Source organism: Meleagris gallopavo, chromosome 14 (assembly GCF_000146605.3).
Source record: "Meleagris gallopavo isolate NT-WF06-2002-E0010 breed Aviagen turkey brand Nicholas breeding stock chromosome 14, Turkey_5.1, whole genome shotgun sequence".
Classification (NCBI taxonomy): Eukaryota; Metazoa; Chordata; class Aves; order Galliformes; family Phasianidae; genus Meleagris; species Meleagris gallopavo.
The window spans coordinates 17,247,123-17,270,154 of NC_015024.2; the positions used below are offsets into that span (position 1 = coordinate 17,247,123).

The 23,032-nt window shown below is 37.8% G+C and overlaps 1 protein-coding gene across 1 annotated transcript in view; it reads left to right on the forward strand.

The window, feature by feature from the left end:
* LOC100541831 (contactin-6) overlaps positions 1-23,032 on the forward strand; it is a 104,528-nt gene that overhangs the window by 11,748 nt on the left and 69,748 nt on the right. The window contains exons 2-3 of the mRNA XM_031555620.1: positions 11,472-11,598; positions 19,045-19,169. Of these exons, the coding sequence (XP_031411480.1) occupies positions 11,472-11,598; positions 19,045-19,169 (252 nt within the window). The remainder of the gene's footprint in view (positions 1-11,471; positions 11,599-19,044; positions 19,170-23,032) is intronic.

Sequence of the window (23,032 nt, forward strand, 5' to 3'; positions counted from 1 at the left end):
GCAGGGCCACCAACCTCCACATTTCGTAGCAGCCCAGGCTGCCCAGGGCCCCATCCAACTTGGCCTTGAACACGTCCAGGGATGGACGGGCCATCCACAGCCTCTCTGGGCAGCTGTTCCAGCATCTCAGCACTCTCTCTGTAAAGAACTTCCCCCTGACATCCAACCTAAATCTCCCCTCCTTCAGCTTAAAACCATTTCCCCTTATCCTGCTGTTATCAACCCTTTCAAAGAGTTGATTCCCCTCCCCTCTGTAGGCTCCCTTTAGGAATTGATGGCTGCAATGAGGTCACCCTGCAGCCTTCTTTTCTCAAAGCTGAACAAGCCCAGCTCCCTCAGCCTGTCTTCATAGGGGAGATGCTCCAGTCCCCTGATCATTTTCGTTTGGTTTGACAATGTTTTAATTTCATGTTACTTAATTCTTTCTGCTTTTGTGCCCCTGCATCATGACTGGTTTTTGCATTGCGTGTTAATGCTCGTATTATCCCTGTGATGGAATCCTCTCCACCCCACTTGTGTTGGTGGTGAGGAGGGACAACCCCTGCGCTGAGTGCACTCCTTCCTTTGGTGCATTACAAATCAAACTACTTTCCCCTTTTTTCGCATCTGCTTCAATTTGAATTTCACCACTGGCAGAGATGAAATGACTAATTTCTGTCTATGCAGAGAGTCCTCCTGCAGTTCTTTCTGCACATCTACTTTTTCCCTGAATAGTTGTCATTTAATGCCCCGTTATCTTAGATGGCACTCATTTAGTGGTTTATTAAGCAGTAATTTAGCAGCCTGTTATCAGTTCCTACTGTAGCTAGGAAAAATATGCAATCCAAGTCCACAAGATTTGTACAGAATTACAGCATTTTTGTGATTTTTGGATTAGAGAAAAATTACAGTAAAGGCATACATCTGAAATGTTTAGCCTGCATTTCGTTATTGTCTCTCCACTGAGGCCTCCAGCAGAATGTGGACTGCCCTGTCTTTATTTCTGCTTCCAGCCTGGGCAGTGACATTGTACAAAATTGTGCAGGTCTCGATGGACTGTGTTAAGCAGAAGGAGGCCCTAAGCCTGGTTTCTTCCCCCTGTGTTCTGACGTTTTTGGAATGTTTTCAGATGGGGAGAAAGCATAGGGCTTACATTAGTTTTTATGAGCTTCTTAAAAGAAAAAGGAAAATAGGAAGTTTAAATGAAAGCAAGGGCTAGAGCAGCAATCAGAGTGTGCCCTGGGCATTAATTGCAGAGGGATCAGTGTAACTCACAGCAGGAAAAAATTCAGTTTTGCAAAATAGTGTTGAGGGTAACAAAGCCTTGATTTGAAACTATAGCTTTCAAGATCTGGATAAAATAGAAATATTAATAATTTCTGATTCTTAAAATTGCCAGATTACAACAAGTATTTAAGTTAAAGATCAAATGAAGCAAGAACAAAGATAAAGAGGTGCCAGCCTGCTAAAATGAAAATGGTAATCAAGTAGATAGAAGTATAGATATAGATGTATTCTTTTATAGAAAAGCATTTCTGGTTGTGGTTTCCCCCTGGAAACATGCATCAGAGGCACAGAGGACAAATCTTACAAACTCTCCCCAAGTGGCAGAGCATCCCACGCTCCACCGGCTTGCACTTGGAAAAATGAACAGGGACACCCAGGAAAGACGGTTGGGCTCCCGTTTGTAAGAGCACAGCCCTGAAATGAAGCCATCGGGAGGGAAAAGGTGTAACAGAAGGCTTCTCCAGTTGACCACTTTTTCCCCAGGTTTTTCAGCCTGCCTACATCACCGGCTCTGTTTCCCCTTCATGCTCCTGGCCCGCAGCCTAGCAGTGGCTGGCATGGTTCCTCCTGAGCCCTTCCCTTCCCATCTCTGCTCCACAGCAGAGTTTCAGTGCAGCCCTATCAGCCCATGTATATTTTCTCCATTCCGTTGTGTTTTGTTTTGCTATTTGTGCTGTCATTTTGTTGAGAATAGATTAGAGAAAGGTCATATTTTTTTTTCTTGAATGGAAGAGAACAGTAATTTGACAGTGAAACATCCTTGGCTTTCCACACATCAAAAATGTTGATACTAGCCTCTTTAAAACAGAGACTAAGGACAAAAATTGTCCGAGAACTCCACTGCTAGCTATTCCTTTCCCAAACATGAGCATTTACGAAGTTACGTTTGTTGCTGCTGCTAAATTTTAGGATGCCGTTACTGGAATGGCTTTAACTTCATTTGTATTTGCTCAGAGAAAGATCATCATGAAGATACTAAATAGTCACAGAAGATGATGGCTTCAAATAGTGTCTTTTGGTTGATCTATAATCATTTGCTTTGGCAATTTTATTCAGGAACATTAGCACTGATCACTTATGCTGTGTTCCTAATTATTTCTGAAATATTGTGCTGTTGCTCATGCTGAAATGCATAACGAGCAAAGCAGTAGGTTAGTTTGGAATGCAATGTTCTAACCAGTTTTTAATCAATGAGTGATAATGATAGCTTGTGTTTTGACTTTTACTGTTTAATTGCCAGTAATAAAGCAAATCTTCATTGATGATATTTAGCAGAGTTCAGTTTCATTTATCTCTGTTTATCCTATTTATTGTAAAAGTGCCTGAAAGCTTTCAGTGCTTGACATAATAGCAAAATGCACAGTGCAATTTTTTTTTTTTTAGGTTGCCCAATATTTTCCACAATAGATGGGTTATGATACCCTTTTGTGGGGAAATACTGCACCTTCCTGTTATCAGCTGGTTTTCAGAATGCACTGAATGTCTCATGGTGGAGCTGCGTCCCATGAAATCCCAACCAGTTTTTTTTTCTGAGATAGAGGCTTTTTACATCACTATTTCTTTTCTGCTGTTTATGATACTCAGGATTTGTGTTTGTTTGTTTTTTCCTAGAATGCCAAAGTAATAATAATTAAATATAAGCGACCTAAGGATGAACCAGATCTGCAGGTGATTCTACAGAATACTGGTTCAATCAAAGGTGCATCCAACCCATCAAATGGCAGTCAGACAAAAGCAGATACCTAGAAAAGAGTGAGAGAGCAGAGATGCTCTATAGCTGGAATACTGCATTACTTTCACACTACATACAAAGCAGCACAGAAGCAGAATGATTTTATTTGGGACTGTGAACACAGAGCAGAGGAGCATGTCATGCCCTTGCCCTGCACAGCCTGCAGCTGTTCTCAATCTGCATAGGAATACGAGGAGCTAGGAGCAATGTGGAGATAGTTCTGCTTGAGCCCTGAGTGTTTTGACCAGCCACTTAGAGTATTGAAATAAAAAAGACCTGATACCTAGTTTAATTTTAAGTTCCACGTTTAGTTTCAGTCTGCTAAAGTAGTGTCAATTCTGTGACAACACGCTTATGAGAACCAGTCATCACAGCCTATGTGAGATAATACCTTCCTTGATAAATGTAATTTAAATTAGGATCTTCCTTTGGTTTAGAAATGTTATAAACACCTCTTGTATTCCCCTTCAATTACATGTAAGAAAATAAAAACCCTTTTAATCTTGTCTGGCTTGACACTACCTTGATTGCTTAAGATGATTTTTTTCCCCAAGATTTTATTCCCCAATTATCAGTCGTTGGCCAACAGGGAGTGGCAGTCTGGGATTCCTTTCTCCTCTGTTCTAAAGAGTTCTGCCATGGTGATAATTTGTGCCAGACTTATAAATTCTCTCTGTATGGCTTTCTTTTATTCTCTTCATGATCTCTATTAAGTATTATTCCAGAATATGAACCTTCCTATATGCATACAGAATTGTTTCTGATGTCAAGTTCTTACAGCTAGTTCCTGCCTCATTCATGCCTGCTATTTAAGCCTTGGTGGGAAAAGCTAACATCTATGAAGCAGCCTCTTAGTTCCAGTTATTTAAAGTAAATAAGCAGAATTTAAATAACATGTACACACAGCTTAAACATCCACCTCCAATTCAGGTCCCCTATAATAGTGATTGTATCTAGCTTTGAACAAGGTCTGGGAGTCATAATACTGCAAAAAACAAAACACTGCTTCACATTACGACATGTTTCTTATTGAACATAAATGGGAATTACAAAGCATGCCCTCTGGAAACAAAAGAGGAATTGTTGTTTGCTTTAGTACATTCAGGCTACTTGCAAACTCGCCCTTTTCATCATTTCTTTTTCATTCTAATGTGGCTGGATTTTTGCTGCTAAGTATCTGCGTGAAAATAACGCAGCTGTCATTGATATCCAATAGCTCTTGGACACAGAATTGGTACTGCTTTTAAACACAAAAGTATTTAGTGAACCAATCATCATTTACTGCACATGATAAAGTCAGTACCAATAGAAGAGCAAAGATATATTCTTCCCTCTTTCCTTACAGTGTGCTTTTTTTTTTTCTTGTGAGACTCTGTGTACTATGTATGCATTTAAGTATAGGCTAAATGTAAGTTACGTAGCACAGTGTTTTCACACACACAGAGGACTGGAGCTTCAGTTGCACCTCTTCTGTTCATTAGGGATTGATTCACTGCCCACTGAAGTTCATGAAAGGCTTTCACTGACTTCAAAGCACTTTGGCTCGTAAGTTGACTCTCTAAATAGGAAAAGAAAAAGCTTGATGGGGCATGAAACTATATCTACTGCCAGCCATAAAACCGTTAGCCAAACTTAGCACCCATCAGGCTGCTGAGTGTTTTCTATGCTGGAATTACAGTCATGCTGGAGGAAAAAAAGAAAAAAAGAACATTCTTATAAATGCAGTTGTATTTGATTTGTATTTTCCCAATAGATTACCCAAGTCTTTCTGCCATAGGGTGGGAAAGAAGAAAGGTGCCAGGAAAGATTTGTGTAAATGATCTTGAAGGTTTAAAGACTTGGTTGTCTCGGATACTTCAGCCAAGAACGTGGAGAGGGCGGGGAGCAGGGTAATAAAGCATTTCATTCCAAGTCCTTGAAACTGCTCATACAGTTTATCCTTACATAGAAAAAGGAGAAAAGAGAGACAGGACTATGCCTTCCCCAACACACGCTCAGGAGCTGCAGGAAGGAGTGGAGGAGCAGTTCCTTTTTGTCTCTGTCTCCAGAGCCACTGGATGGGAATTAGGGATGCAAGGCAAGATGCTTAATGAAAAGACTGAAACGACTCTGAGCATAAAGTTTGGAAGCAATTTTTCACAAAGCAGTTGGGGTTTTTTGTTTGTTTTTCATGTTGAGCGTAAGAACTCTGTAGCTTGCTGAGTTGTTATGTACTCTTTGAAGCCAGTGATTCTTTCTCTTACAGTTTATACTGTGCATCTGTCAATAGGGGCAATGGAGCTTTGGGGTCATCACCAAAAAAAAGTGGAGCTGACCAACACTAGCAGTGGTTGGTAGTGGCTCACTATCTGAGCTTAATTAAGACAGTAAATCATAGTTAAATTTTACACCAAAAAAAACAGTTGCAGAAAAACAAAGCGTTGGATTTGTTTAACAGGCAAGATAGTACACGATATAGCTGTTATCTTTTCCTGTACTGTGAATTATTGAATTAAGCCTTCAGTCAGTTTGGCAACAGTGCCAAATGAATATCACAGCAGTACAATGCAGCAAACAGTATCTGTCATTGAATCTAAGTCTCACTTATAACCGAAATTACAGTGAACAAAGTGCTTGTGCAGTAGATTGGAAAAGGTTCGTTATTATTTATTCATCTTGCCTAGTAACACAAAAACTAATGAAATTTCATTGAGAAGAGTGCACGTCAAGATTACTATACATCATAAAGACACATCCCTCTAACTTCATTGTGGATATTTGTCTCTGTAATTAGATGTCTGTTCCACAATAGTTCTGTATCTGAAGGACATGGCCAAGTTCATGACATAAAACAAATCACCTGCACAGATGAAAAGGCTTCCTTTATCTTGTCTACATCTTGCACGGTAGCACAAAAGCCTTCAGAAAATCTTTCCACAAAGGCCACAAAGTCATGCGTGGTTAGCAATTCTAACATTGTTCTTACCTGCTTGTTATTTTTAATTAAATATTGCGTTAAGATGGTTTCATACATTGTGGTATTTATATTCCCTATAACCCTATAATTTGGAGCACAGTGTTTTTACACATATCTAAATCTGTGTTCATCTCTAGCCAAGAGTAGAAATCAGCAAAACACCATTCAGAGTGCATCAGTTATGAGCAATTGTACAACACTGTATCTTAAACTTATGGAATAGAATATTTTGGGAATATTTTGCTTTTGAATTGAATGCGGTTAACATCATGTAAATGTGGGGTCAGGTTTGACTGCAGTACTCAGTAGGATATTATGAGAGACATCAAATTTGGCATTGTAGAGATCTATCATTAATTAATTTGAAATTAGAAGGCATTCATCTATTAAACCAAAATGCAGGTGGAGAGTAAATTCACTGATACCCAATTATATTCAAAAAAAGTCTGCTTAAAAGTTAAATATGGTTATCATAATAAAACTGTAAAAAGTGTTTGAAGCTTTAGTTTTGGACAAAACTTTTGTCACTTGTGTATGGACAAGGCTCATAATTCAAGACTATAGTCATTTTTGCATAATAATTATTAGCTGCGATATATTACAGTCTCATTTCATATGTAAGGTTCTGGCAAATCTGTCAGCTGGCTGTTAGTAATTAATGTCATTTTTGCACATTTATTGTTTGTTTTCACACCCAAGTAACTAAGGAAAATGCAGAGTTGGAATATAACCTGAGAAAGGAGTCGGTGAATATTTTTCAAAGAATAAAGGTCAGGGGTATAGGATTGCTTTTAATGTTTCTGTACCATTTGCCAGGGCTGGAGGAGCTGCACGGCTCCTTTCACCTGCTTACATTCACTGTTTGTCTGCTGGCCCACAGAGCTTGTATCCCAGATGAAAGGGATGCCTTGCACCACTGGCTGTCATTTTATAGATGGCTTCATAAAGAAAACCTGGGCTCGAGCACCAAGCTTCAATTCATTACTGAGTTTTTCAGACTTCAGCAGGGCCAGGACTTCACCCCGCGTGCCACCCTGACGCCCACCTTTCTCCCCACATCACAGACAGATAAGTGTCTTTCTGGTTTGGGTGTCTGATAACAGAGACAATGTGGAATTTCACCACTACTCCCAGTTTGACTTTTTCAATAGAAGCTGCAACTTGAAAGGAACCCAATGTCTCTAGAGCTCTGCACATCAGTGTCTGAAAGGAGAAAACACATGAAAGTTGAAGGCCCTTTGGGAAAATCCTACAGGTTTTAGGTTGCTTCTGCCTGCTCAAACCTGTAACATCTCTTCTAATCTCATTTCTCTGTATATAAGTCTCCTGCTTCACTCTCTGATTAAGAAGTGAATGAGAGGGAAAGGAGAGTAGCCTGCTTCCCATTACCTGTAATACTGACAAGCTTTTTTCCTTTTTCTAGGAAAGCTTCCATGGCCCTTTTGTTCTTCTCATTTGTTTTCCCATCTTCTCTTTCAGTGCTGATATGATTCCTTGCACTGATGTACGTTATTTAAGTTCACGCTTTCCTGCTAACAAACAGCATCTCATCCATTACCTCTCATTTTGCATCAGTCATCCTCCTTAAAGTCCTTGAGCTACCAGATCCAAGCTTTGGATGACAAAAATAATCATTCCATTCAGCTTCTGTCAAGATTCAATCAAAAGCCCCAATGTTATTTGCCAGTAAAGAGTCAATCATATTTAAAGACCTGTGAGCTCTAAAAATTCCCCCCTCTTCCAATTAAAACTTATTGATGTCTTAAGTTTTGAAGAAAATTAGACAGATTTTGAAGTCATTTTGATTTTTCCTAGTTTTCTCTACTTATGCTGTCATTACAAGGAAGTCTCTAACTCACTCGCCCCATCCTTTATACTAGAACTGACAGGTGTTTTACTATCAAGCTGATTTAAAAGAGGCCTCTTAATCAGTTGTCAGCCTTGGCCCATAAAGTCATATTAATGTTTTGGATCAGATATGAGGCTCTATCTAAGGCACATTAAGAAAGATTCATTAGAAACTCACTACCCCTGGAATTTACAGCCTTCCTGGAACTTAATAGCCTGGATAAATTTCTCCTTATCTGGTTTGCTTATGTGAATTATGGCAGTTTTGCATTTAGAAGCTTTTTAGTCTACAAGTTTTACTGTTATTCTGGCCTCTTTTTTCTTACGATCTTCAGTAAGTATACACCAATATATCTGCCTAGGCAGCAGCACAACCCCTCCAAGCCTACTGCGTGGCTCCAAGCAAACAGTACTACAGAGATTCGTTTGTCATGCGTATCTTTGGAGAAATCATGGTGGCTTTCAGTGATTCTGGAGAATAGAGGGGAAATATATGGCCATTCTCTACACCAAATGCAAAAGGATGCATCAGGAAATTAGATATGACCGATCTGACCTTTCATATAAATAAGAGATGGACTTAAAGTACACCATTGGCTCTGAAAGTGCACATCATTTCTCACAAACTTGGTGGTATTCTCTGTTACGGATTAGGCAGCAAGAAAAGGATATTAAAAAGAAAACAGAATAATAGCATGAAGCCACCTTCACAGAAAGTCATAGACAATAATTCTGTGACAGATGCTGCAGCATGTCTGCCAAAAAGGAGCTGTCTGTTAGGGTAGATGGAAACCATGGTTCCTCATTCAATACTGTGTTGCATTAAGGACTCTTAAAGGAGACAGAAGAACTAAGATGTTCCAAAATGTGCAAAAACAGACAATAAAAAGACTTAATGAGAAATAGAAGAAATTCTGGTTTGCTTTACAACCATTTGATTGGGAATTTGCAAAGCAGAGAAAAAATTGGAGTCTTGAATACATACTGGGAGATGTATAATCTTTCTGAACAACTTGTAGATACTGTGAGATATAAAACATTAATTTTTCCTGCAGAAACTTTCTCTAATACCATAGCCTCCTGGAAGAAGAATATAAAGAAGTGTGAATTTAAACTCTAGGCTGAGCTAAGGGCTGAAATACAAGGCTGAAATTCTTATCTTTAGGTATTGAGTGACCCCATCATTTGCTAACAGCAAGGTAATATAATGCCTTGAATATAGTTGAGTTAAAGCTTCTTTAATTGGGTTTGCTTCAAACTCTCCGAATGTCCAGTAGTTACAGATAAGTCAGAAAATATTTGGAGCCTACATTAAATTCACATATAGCCTACAAAGTTCAGTGGAATGAGAAAGTTATGGAAATGAATACTTTTTATGTGATTTAGTGCACTTTATGGTCTGTTATGTCACTTATAACATCACATATAATATTCAGCCTTCAAACCACTAGCTCATTTCAGATCTTTTACTAGCCAGACTTTATATCCTAAACAGAAAGGATGTATTTTCTCTTTCTGGCATGTCCATGCTATTTCCTATATAACATGAGATATTCTTAAAAAGAGATGTGCCCAGCCAAACAGCTATTGTATGGTATAAAACAAATCAATCTTTCTTGACTGCTATTTTGAATTTTACTCCAATTATTTTGAAGGATATTTCTCACAGATAGTGCTCATAAAATCACAGAACAGTGTTGACTTTCTGAGTTTCTGAAGGATACACATAGTAAATTGGGTAACGGGCATGTGGAAGTGGGTATGAATGTTAAAATGTGTAGAAAACATTGTGGTTATAAGGTGCCACTCTTAAAGAGGTCAAAAAAGCTTAGGTGCAAAAATTTTTTTGATCATCATTCAATATTTTTGCAAGATGTTCCTTCTTAGAGATCCAGTTTGACCACATTCATCAGTAGAAAACTATTTTACTTCTAGAAAAATGCCAGTGTTAACTTTTCAGTTTAGTTGAAAATATTTCAGAGATGAAATAAATATATTATAAAAAAAAAATTACATTTTGAAAGTAAAACTTCAGATGAATCCAATTATTCATACAATTCCAGGATTAGGACTCTCAGAAAAGCACTGAGTGTCAGAAAACGATGACAGCTGACAACAGTGCTGATCTGGCTTTTTTTTTCAGATCTAGAGAAAATACATGGAAGTGGTTGAAAACTACAAAAGCGCTTGAATATGTATACAGCTGAAAGCTGATACAGAGGATCTGATTTTTGACGTGCAGTGTGTGCAGTCACTCCTGGCCCTGAAGAAGGCGCTTGGGTTGACGTGGTGCCAGTGATGAGCTGACCTGGCTGGGGTGAAGCTTGGAGAACTGCCTGGGGCACAAGCTGAGTTAATGCATCAGGACAGCTGCTGGTCTTCAGGGATGCAGGAAGAAACTCTGCTAGTGTCAGCTGAATAAGAGCTATTTGCAGCAGCTTAGAAAATCCTTTAGGGGTTACAGGGCTATAGAGCAAGAAGGTTGCAGTTGGCAAACCATGCTTGCAGTGAATCCAGAAGGTGGGGCGAAGCAGTGGCTGTGAGGAAATACGTTGTATGTTCCTTCTCTTGTTAGTGACAAACAGATAAAATAGGTGAATAAAACCAGACATGATTACTGCCAACATTTACGTTGCTTGCGGAACACAACTGAAGAGCTACCAATCTTTAGGTTCACGTCTCTCCCAGGGGACCTGCATAACTGTACTACAAACTTTCTGGGTTTCTTCAATTTGTGAAAACTGAGAAATAGAGGATGATCCAGTTGCTAAGCTTTACTCAAAGATTAGGGACCATTTCTTTGTTCTCTCACAAATCACTTCACCTCTGTGCAAGTTTTTCTGCAGGAACTGCTGAGACAAACAGGCCTTGCTGCAGGCCACGTCTGCTGTCCCTTTGTGATTTCAAACCCTAATTAGATTCTCTAGGTCAGCAACAGGAAGAGGTTCTAGTGGAAATGCATGATGAATGATCCAACTTTATTTTATGCTACCACTCTTCTAAAAGAGCCCAAAATTGAGGAAAAAAAAGTGTAGACCTGAAACGAAGGCAGATATATTATACAAAAATACTATTCAACCAAGACTAAGGAGAAGGAAATGATCTCACGGCCCCACTAACAGGAAGAGGCCAGAGATGGAAAGCCAGGGCCAGCACCACATGACATACTTCCATCCCAGAAGCTCTGCCACTCTGCAAGAGGTCCTGAGTATCCTTCCCTGTGTTCTCACAGAGCACAAGAACCTTAAACAAGGAGCAGCCTGCCTTTTGAAGCACTTCTTTGAAGCACTTTTTGAGCAGAGAGATACAAGCTGCAAACACATAGAACACCATCCACTCCTGCTTCCAGTCTCAATCTAAGCCATATATATGAGGTAGATGCAGAAGATTTAGTACGTGGCTGTATAATTTCCATAGAAGACATGCAGAGAAGGTGGTTTTCACTGTCACTTGCTTAATAAATCACCTACACCTGGGATATGTGATTTTATTATCAATCAAGCTTGAAATATTTCCTCCTTAATGGCAAAATGTCTGGAGGTGCTCTCTCTGCTGAATATAATAGCAGATCTTAACTTTTGACCAAAAGGAAAAGACACCAAAGGACACTTTTATGTGTAAGGACATGCTAAAGTTGTCTAATCTTAAATTATTGTTTTTGTTTTGCAGGGGAAGAAACACTATATGGTCCTATTTTCATCCAAGAGCCATATGATATCACTTATTCCATGGGCTCAGTGAATCCAGAAGTCCTACTGAACTGTACAGCTAAAGGATATCCCCTCCCCAACTACAGGTGAAGTCAACTTTGGTAAAGTGTCATCTCACTGTAAATCTTTTAACCGTGTTTTTAATCAGAAGTAGACTTCATTGCGTGGCAAATTCTCAAGGCAAGCCAGGTGGTAGCAGGAAATCTTGACCCCGCAGCCACGTTTTGAGGCTGGGCTTGCTGCTTTTCCTTGGGACTGCTCATTTGCACTTGCAATTGAAATAAGCTCACATTTGTTGCTTTTATTTCAGAAAGTAATGTATATATATAAAATTATATAGGCACGACATCACATAATTTGAAGCCTACTTCGAAAGAACATCTGAGGGGAAGAGGAGGAAAATGGTGAAAATTTAACAGCTACTAGGGTAAAGAAAATGAAAGGAAAATATTTTTGCTAGTCTACTGTTAAGAAAATTGACAGAGGAAAATAAAGCCTAGCACTGAAAATTGTCCCCAAAGTATTTTAAAACCTACAAAATTACTTCTGAATCCACAGAATAGCTGTGAAAAATGGGAAAATGGAGATGCTGTGCATCTATATTTGCTAAAACTTGCTGCACATCTATAAATGCTATGAAAGCAAAAGAGCAACATCCTTGCCCATTCCTAATTCTAAGATTTCATGTATATATTTATAGTGTTTATCTAGAGAAACAGCAAGGCACAGCTCTGATATCTTGCTTACAACACTCCCTAGATTCACTTAATATAACCTTGGTACATAGGAATGTTTGTTTATTCAATAACTATGGACTCATCTTTTAAAATGTAGTTTGATGTACTTAGGGTTTGCAAGCCTGAGTCTAATAAGAAGAAAATGTGGATGTATGGAAAAGAAAGGACAGTGCTTTCTTCAGAAAAGAAGAGTAAACTAATGGACTGGGAAAAGGAAAGTGAAAAACAAGAACTAATTCATCCAGGATGTGAGAGAAAATTGTATGTCCTACCAAATACTTAGACCCGAAGAGTTTTCCCTGTACAGTACCACTACTAATTATGAACTTTTGTGCTTCATGTATTGGGTTGTTTCCAAGTATTGTGCCAGTAGAGAAATACTTTATCACCTTTTCCCAATGCTGCTTCTCTTTGTATGAGAAGAAATCCTCATCCACATTCATTTTTGCAGTTTTCAACACTATCATCCATTGTTTCATGTCATCTGTCCATTTCATATCCAGTTATATAGGCAGCTTCCTCAGTGACATGTAGAAATTATTAATTTGTGCACTTCACCCACAGACTTTATGCATCCACAGTCAGTAGTAACAGTAGATTTCATTAAGTGGGTGAGCTGTGATGTCTCCTCTCATCAGGCATCCAATATTCCTGTTTCCCTTCCATTTTCTTATGCTCTCTATCAGTCCTCAAATTAATTCATTTTTTCCTTTGCCTCAGTTGCTCTGGTAAGACCAGATCAACCTCTGGGGACGGATCCTGACCCATCTAGGTCAATTAGAAGTTATCAGACCATTACTGCTGTTACAACAGCTTGGGAGTTTTTTTACCAGGACTTGAAAGGAACAGGAAGTCTTCAGCACATTTCTTTGATTTCAGCAGAGCTAATGTCAGTTTTATCAGATAAGGATTGAGCCCATATATTTGAAGTTCCAACAATTTTAGATAAATCAAGCACAGTATGAAATTTTAATAATATCCTTTGCTGAGTGATAGAAAAGAACAGCAAGGACTACAGCAAGACTTTTCCTTGATTCATAAATATAAAAGCACTACAATAGGAATAAAGTTAAGCCCAAACTGATTTGCTATTTAGGAACTATTTGCACAAATAAACATTCTGATTAGAACCTTTCCTTTAAAGAAAAATGCTTAGCATTTCCTGAAAATCTTATTTTTTATGGACTGTATTACATTCTTCTTAAAGACTCATTAAATATATTGATGACCTTTTGCAACTTCGTTTCAAAATCCCACAAAATCACAATGCAAGAATCACATAGGGTTGAATCAGGCCTAAGGACAAAAAGAAAAGAGACACTGATTGCCTCTCCTGGAAATAACAGCAAATACAGATCAGATTACTAAGGAAACAAAAATAGAGAAACGTCTGAATTTTTTTGTGCATAGGTTGGGAAATCTAGATAAATATCCCTTTAAATACCATATAATCTATTATGATGTCTTCTGTGCCAAGTGTTTCTAATATCAGGTATATTATTTCAGCTCTTTCTCTGTGTGATACCAGTGGTAAATACAATCTTTCAAACTGGATTTATAATTTTGTGTACTGGAGCTGTTTTATTACAGTTGATCGAAAGCTTATCAGCTACCTTAAAAAATGAATTTTACCTTTTTTTTTCTGCTTACAGGCTATCCATGAACATTTCACCGCTGTTCCACATTTTTGTTCCATTCAGTCATTCCATTTAATAGGGCTAGCTTTCCTCTACGCTGCAGAAAAAGAGAGCTGGTGCCTACAGCTCGTGTTTTCTGTAATATTTTGGCATTTCCTGTTTGTGTTCAGGTGATTAGTTTTAACTCCTCACGTTTTTTCTGAACTTAGGTTCAGAAGTGACTGAGTTCAGGTTCTGAGTAACGTAAACTAATATTTTCACAACAGTTTGAAACCAAGTTTTTGGGTTTTCCTCCTCCAGATCTACACAGACAACAATCAGTTGTACAAGAAAATTAAAAATCCAAGGATGGCTTGGATTAATTATAGAACAGTATTTGAATATTGAAGTGTAACTTTGAACAAGGCAGTAAAATAAGATAAAGAGTTTCAAATTCAATCCAAGTCACAGCGCCCCACAACAGAACTGTAACAGGCAAATAAAAGCAAAGAAGCATAACAGAAAGACTACAGTGATTGCAAATATCATAAAAGATATTTATAAAAATTGCATAGGATTGTAGAGTTATTCCTAGTAACTCAGGGCTTATTTTTTATCTCACTCATAACCTTGAAGAACCAATGCCAACCCTGTGGTGTGCTTGTTGAGCCAAATGCTGTCCCTTGACTCACTGTAGACTCTGCTTCAACACTGAAGTAGAACTAAAAATTTCTACAACCTCTATTTTCTGATTCAGCCAATAGTTTTTAAACTGTATATTATATATTTGGCCTCTATGGAAACAATATAAAAATCCAACTACTTTTCAGGAGACTTGGCAAGGCACTTTCTGTTAGAATGGAATTAGCTTTAGGAACATAGAACACTTCATGAATACTTTAAAAATATGTACTTTTGTTATAACAGTATCCTGAAAAGATTATTAGAAAATCATGCATGCATATTTCCATGCTGTATATGTGTTTTTATTTCAGTTTTACATTATTTTATGCAAACTAATATTGAGTACTGTCAATTTATTTTTATATTGATTACTTAATTGTTTTCACTAGTTCTCAGTTGAGAAAGGCACGTAAGATCCACTCCGTAATGAGTCAAGTGGTAATAGAGGGAAATAACTCTGAAGTGGGGATAAATTGAAAGTCCCAAATAACCTTTGTGACTCGAGGGGAAGATGCTGCTAAGGCTTCAGGATAGGCAAAGATTGGATTAAATAGAACAGAGTAGAGATAAGGACAGGGAGCTTGCAACCTTACCCAAAGCTCACTGAAATGAATGGAAGTACCATTGATTCTAAAATTCAGGTATTTTGAAGTTCTGTAAGAACAGAGGGCAGAGTAATGGAGCAATCAGTCAGGAGATTGATTCTATCCCACTCCATGTTCCTCTTTTGAAGACAAGGTTCTCATACTTTGGGGATCTTGGTTGTTGTCTGCTTACTATAGAAACTCTCTTCGGTTGGAAAAACAAAGAGTCTTTTAAGCCCACATAGAAGGATTTTCCTTTATTAAGTACTACTCTCAACAATCTTTCTTGATTTCCAAAAGCCCCTGATGTGCTTTCCTCTCCCTTATTTTTACCAGAAATAATTCTGTTTGAAACGATCAGGTCAGAAATGATCTTTCTATTGTTCCTAGGGAGACAATGAGCTATGCCTCCCAAATGTCAATCAGCCTAAGGTAAATATTTCTTCCTCAAAGTAGAGCTCCACCAAGCATTAAAATAATAATTTGAGGGATCTGATTTAACAATCCCCATAGAGATTACTCTATCAAAGGAGTATTTCCACCTCAATAAATATCTGAATTAGATATCTGTTTTTGTTGATCCGCACAAAGCAGCAGTGGAGATGTAATGATCAGAAGAAATATGTGATGGTTCACACATTGCCCTGTTTTGTTTTGTTTTTTATTGATGAAAATAATGTTTCTTCCTTCCAATGGCTTACGTTTCTGAGAATTGTGAGAAAGAAAAATATCTTCTTCTCTATATCATAGAGAAGGCAGTTCAAAATTAGGGAAAGGTACAAATATGAACTTCCTGCTGTGATTGGTACAAAATCATGGCACGACCATGCATGCTTTGCAAAACATCTAGAATTTTACATGTAGAGCTGGAGAAAGCATTTCTCTTTCAGCAGCAAATTCTTATAGTCCTATCTTTATGATATCTTATAGTCCTATGTGCCTGACAAGAAAAGCAGATTAATGAAAGATTATATTTGAATATTTGCGCATTGTCTAAAAAGAATCTTATACCAATTCCTTAATTGCTTCAACAAGCCCACATTGATTGTTTTACCAAAACTGGTGCACCTTGAAATTTCATTTTCATGACATAGAATTCCATTTCCATTGCATAGAATTGTATTTCTCAGAAAACATAATCTCATGTCAAAAAACATTTTTTTTGACAACTAAAATAACAAAGATCATAGGTTACCAAATTTATGTCACTGAAGCAGATTTCATACTCTGAAGAATGTTGGCATTGTGGTACATTCAAATATCAGAATAAATTGATAATGGAACAATTTAAGAAAGGAGAACAAGAGAAATCAAACTATCACTTGAGGTCTTTAAATCAAAATGGGATGAATGTGGTGGTGCTCCACTTATATGCTTCTGAAACAGTTAATTCAATGAGGGATTTATTGGGAATATTTTATGACTGTTTCAAAAAGTGGGATTTTAAAACAGAGAGAACATAACAATCAATTCTATTAATTCATAAAACACATAGAGCATATTTTTACTGTTGTTTTTTAATACCTAGACTGGGGTTTGAGAAGTCATATATTCCCAGAGAACTACAGAACTGAATTCAAAACAGAGCACATTTTTAAAAGTTTGGATTCTGTAATGATTGGTCTAGGATGCATTTCCTGTAATTGATTGAAAGTATTTTGCAATGGTAGCATGAAGAATCTCAAGAAAATACATAGGCAACATGTGCCTTAACATGAACCTGTTAAAATTCTCTTCAAATAATTCTTCAAAGAATTTTTTTTCTGTCTTTTAGACCCCATACTGCGGAACGCAGAAAGTCATTAAATCGTTGCCTATCACATGAATTCATTAATTCTGTTCTTTTAGTGATGTAAACATATTAATTAGGAAAAAGCCCACTCCGGGAGATGAACCCCTGATCTATATGCACAGTTTAATAATCATTGTACCATGGTGATTAGAATGATTATTGGGATACTGTGAAGAATTCATTTGCGACAACTAAGCCAACAACTTTGCATGTGTTTTGAAAAACAATTATAGAGCTTAATTGGGAGCCATGTAATGATGACAGCAGTTATTTCAGTGATTGATTCAGAAATTAAAGAGAAATGGCAAACTAAATACCAGAATATCCCATCTTAGAGAACTGAAAACAGAGAGAGCATGCATTGTATGCAAATTGTGAAATGCTGCAAAATCCTCCCACTGCTTTATAAAAGAGGCACACAGAGGGGCACTGGCTGAGATTTTTCTCTTCTTGGGGAGAAAAATAAATAAATAAAAGGAGACACAAATAAAAGAAACCAAAACAGCAACAATAACACAGGCCAAGTAGAGGAAAACATTAACAAAAAAAAACAACAAACAAACCAAAAAGTAAATTAATAAATAAAAGGAGTAGAGCAGTGGTACACAAGGGTCAGAAATCAGCTGCAGTTGGTAAAAAGAATTACCCATACTCCACTGCTGCTTCTAAATTTCTTAATGCGTTCATGAAAGAGGAAGCAGTAATTGGCAGACCTGGAAAAATTTTTTAATTGGAATTTCTTCGTTTAGAATTTGTTTCGTTAGAATTTGTAAACAGAAGTCAACTGATATCCCATTTTAATTAGTTATTTTTTGGTCTTTGGAAACAAGTGCCCACTTCAAAGGTCAAGATCTTTGCTTCCTCTATACAAGTTCATCAAGATTTCCCTTGGAACACAGCACTGTTTTTCCATCTGATGAAGTGGCCACCTGCACAGTCTGGCTGTTGAGAAAGGTCTCTGATTGTGAGAAGCAAAGCACTGTGCTGTGTACCCAGGTCAGATCTTCCAGGACTATAGTTATAATGCAGGTTTGCTTCAAGTTGTTAACTCTGCAAACAAGTCTGCCATGCTTCCCTCTCTGTCTGTAAGTTCATCTCTGTACAGAAAAAGAAATAAACATACATTTTTTCCACTATGATCCTTCTGACAGCTAACAAGGAGACAATTCTGCTCCTCTGTGGACTCTTCTGTGGTCTTTGCATCCTACAGAGGGGTCAGCATCACACTCTTGTAGGCCAACAGCACTGACATGGGCTGAAGACATGCTATCAAATTGGGAGAAAAAAATACTTGGTTATGGAGCATTAAGGCTGCTCACAACATAAAACGTGGCACAAACATGCTCAAAGCTTGCAGACATCGGTGACTGAGGACCTTTATTTTTCCTTTGGGCCTCATTTGGGCAAGGAGAGATCAGCCCTTGCATAAATAATGGTAAAGCCACATTTTTTTCCAATTTAAAACAGATAATGATTATTTTCTTTGTAATATAAACATCATTTTTACATCTGTAATGTTGCAGACACCATCCATTTTCTACTTAACGCCGAGACAAATCATGTTTTGTAATCATCATTAAACTATCTATCTTAAATTTGCAGCAAGAAAACTTCTGCTTGTTTTCCTCTGTCCTCTGAAGTATAATCCTTCCTGACTTATATCTTCACATTGTTTCTGTAACCAAATTTATGACATCATTTGTAAAGACTGTAAAACATATTTGGGTATCATTTATGTCCTAAAAAATACAGCTTCAGTGTAGGAATATGCCATAATATCAGTCTGATGGGTAACTTAGTTTCTATAATTGAGTTATAATTACTTTTTGTAGACATTTGGATGAACACTGGTGACTAGCACAAAAGCAGTAAAGATTTTTTCTCAAAGGACAGAATTATTGACATGATCAAGATTGATATAAGCAGCAGTCTTGTGTGAAAAATGATATAATTTTCTGATATTTAACTACATTTTTATCATTACAGGTGTGCTACAGCACGCTACTTAAGATAAATATGAATAGGCTCTGTAAATTATAAGCATAATTTGATTTTTTTCCCCTCAAAGGTGGAAGCAAAATGGCACAGATATTGATCTTACCATGAGTTATCACTACAGGTTGGTTGGAGGCAGCTTGGCAATCAATAACCCACGTAAAAAACAGGATATTGGAACATACCAGTGTTTGGCCACAAATTCATTTGGAACAATTCTGAGCAGGAAGGCAAAGCTTCAATTTGCATGTAAGTTGGGAAGATCATATTTATTAGAGCATTGTTTTCTGATTAATTTTGTGCATGAATGGTAATATATTGGATAATTAAAGAATCGTTGACGATTCTGTTCAAAAGGTTTGGCCTGGTTCAGCAGTGCTTATTCTTTAAAAAAAATCATTTCTAGTAAATGTTATTAACAAAACCAGACATCTGATAGCTGCTAGCCCTCAGGAACAAGAGTAACTTTTAGAAAATTGAAAGCTAAAGAAAGATGAATGCAGTTATTTTCACTTAGTAGAGGTGTTTCCACGTTTTAAAGACTAGTTTCTGTGCTGCATTGCAGGTAAGAACAGTTGTGTGGGGGGAATGTGTCTGAAAGTTAGGCTTAGCATGAGGAGGTCCGTAAGAAGGGTACAAAACACTGTTCCCCTAATTGCCACACTGACATTTTGTTATATTAACAGATTAAAACTCTGTTACACCGCATGCAAAATGATGCTGCTAGGCTCTGCAGCTCAGTTGGTCAGAGCACGTATGCTGTCTTGAGCCAGTTTACATCTTATTTCAGCCTTGCTCCCCATTTCACTTCCTCACGACTTCACAACCTTTTCTGCACCACTTACATGTGGCAACTGAGTTGTGTTGATGCCCTGGGGAAACAAAACTGAAGAAAACAACAGATAAATAAATAAATAACCCACCTCTGAAAAACTGATATTGCTTCCACTCCGATTTCTTCAGTATCAAAGTCTGAGCTATCTGTTGCTGGGAGAAAGCAATTGTTGTCAACCTCATTAATAAAACATGTGCCGAAAGCCAACCTTGTTGCCGCTATTTCAGACACCAGAAAATGTATTAATTATTAATCTTCTTCCATTACTCATAGCAAATCTCGTGTCACAGGGGTTATACAAAGGAGACATTAGAGGTCAGGGTGGTTCACAGACTCTCTTTTAGTAGAGCAGATCAAATGGTATATCACTGGTGTCTTGTCTAATAATGCTTTACCCTGAATTTCTCGAAGAGCTTTTGATTCCCAGAAGCTGGTCAGATGGAAAGCAAAATTTTGATTCATTATTTTTCCACTTTTTCTGAAGCATCTTTGTAAGCCACTTCTCTATATGGGAAATGATTTCGAGGCCCGAAGATAAGAAGTGTTTAGTGACAGAACAAATCCTGTTTTAGTTCTAAAGAAGAATGGGTGGCCTCAGGATTAACTGTGGAATCTGTAACCCACAAGGAAGCATGAGAGGTCAGGAAGGAGTGGGGAAAAGACTTAAAGAGAATGAACACCTTCACATGAAGACTCAGAGAAGAAAAAAGAAGAAAAAAAAAAATCTTAAGAAAAAAAAAAAGGAATATCCATGAAAAGTGGAAGATGAGAAGGTTCTGGTCATTATTCAGCATCTCACATTCCTCACTAATTTCAACTTCTTCTGGAAAAATCTGTCCCTGACTCAAACGCCCAGAAGCACTTTGGTTTACCTGTGGATTTCTAGCCATCCTGAGGCAAAGTGTATTCCAACATCATTCAATCAATGCTCCTGAGCAACTAGAGAAACTCTTTGCTAGAAAATGGACTTTGTCAGTGGCCTGAAGTATTTTCAGCTGTTAAAGACCATTTCTTTAATACTCCATGCTGGTGAAGCATTCCCTCTGAAGCACGTAACTCCCCAGTATCTCAGTGTCTCACGCCAATACAGGACAGTCAAATGGGCTAAATATCAAGTAGTTCCTTTTCTTAGGCTCCATGTTCCCACCAAGACTCTTCCCAAAGTTATTGCAGGGAGCAGTTCACAACAAAATGGGGTCTCGTTTGTCCATGGCAGCAGACAAACCTACAGCTCCCATCCTGCTTTGATCCTCTAGCTGCATAGCAGTAAAAATATCCCATTTCCAAGAAGTATGCAATTTTTCCATTGCCAGAGACTGAAGTGTTCATCCTTTCCCATATCAAAGAGATTGGACAGATGAATTGAAATGTCATTTACATTTGCAAACCAAAGTATACAGAAAAATGCTTCAGTTCAGTGATACCACTTTGAAAGTATGAGTCTTTACTTGTCTTACAAGAGAAAAAAAAACACAGTACATAGAAAATGCTAAAGTGACCTGATAACAATAGTGGAACAAATTACCTTGAAAGAGTTATTTCACAGTTAACATTTCCTTGTTTCTTATTTTCATGTTGACATCCAATTTACATGTTTGCTTCACCCAGTACTACAGATTACATCTTAAAATCTGGGCAGGCAGGCATGTTGTTATTATGACACTTCTATTCAGTACCAAACAAAATGGGACTTTTCCCTGAATGGGACTGGCATGTTACAGCAGTCACCATGATAAATAATTGAATCAAGCCTATTATCTGGGTAACAGCATTTATGCATTTGTCTTCTTATTACAAGGTAACTTTGAGTTGGAGTTTGAATTAATGATACCCTTGGAAACCTATTGTACGTCTCAATATGTGAAAAATACTTTTTCCTTTCTTCAAGATAGCAAGCTCTCTGAGAAGCAAAATAAATGCTATATGAGATTAGAAATATGTCTTGAGATTCAGCTAGAGTTTCATGCTTATCCTCTATTAAAAACAGAGCTGTCAAATGAAAGCTGCAGGAGGAATATTGTACAGAAGGAAGTGGCATAGATTATTAAAGCTACAGGCTGAAAATGAGAGACAGCACCAGCAAGAGAGAGCAGAGCAGGAGCACATAAATGCATTTGCAGGATGCATAGCATGGCAGCCCTGTGTTACTCGTACTTCCCGGTGAAGGTTTGTTTTGTCATAAATAAAGTTGAAAGCTCCCTATAAATCCTGTGCATCTCCAGCTACCCAAGCAGTACATTTTGAAAAGCTAATGTGTGTCCCGCCAGCAATGAAGTTGGTGATCTAGATCTGCAGGCTGGATAAGAAACATGGATGTCAAACCTCAGCTTGTGAAGCCAGAAGCTGGCACTGAAGCCTCACCCAGATGTGCTCCCAAGTCACAACCACCACCTGCACTGTGCTTTTCCATCTCCACACTTGTTACTGGAATCCAGCACAAGGGCACCAGTGGAGCTTCAACTCAGAGTAAAAGAGAGGGCAAAGACAACCAAGCTGTACCTGCATGTATATTGATGAGGTGTTTTGCATAAATCTGTTCTTATTAATGTAGGTCTTCTAAATTGCATTTCACACCTTAATAAAAAGACAAACAAACCTGTTACAGAGAACTGCTTAAATACTGCTGCAACCAGAATTGTATTGCAGGCACACAGGGGACTTGTTTTAATTATTTCATCAGTTTTAAGTAAAAGTAACTGTATGCAAGCAATTGGTCTTGAGGGAAATCTCTATAACTAGTTGCAGTAAAACAGGCTGTCCTGGCCAGTTAGTAACTCTTTTAGTTCTCATATGTGTCTGTGATAGAGACATTAAGAGATGGATGGCAGGAATAAGAAGTGCAGTTGAACAAACTAGAAAAACAGTACTCTCCCATGAGAAAGAATCATATGTGAACCTGATCCATAAGCATTCAGGACATAAGCCCAGAAAATTCAGTACTTATTGAAAACATTTGGTTGGCTGGGGATCTTAAATGAGATTCTCGGTCCCATTGTTCTAGTATTGCTGGTAGACTGTCGTGATGATTGCAGCTTTCTCAGACCTCGGGTCTCATTAATTAAACATGAATTCTGAGAAACAATGACAACAATTTAAATTCAAGAATAGGTTTAGTCATTTTGTCCTGAACAATACAGGACAATAGACCTCTTATAAACATAGTTTTTTTTCCCCAGTGCTACGGAGTAAGGAAGGACTGTTCCTTGGCATTTTTGGGATGCAGTCATACTCTCATGGCTTTCAGTGGAGTGGTCAGGGGTTTTGCTTTTGCCTTTTT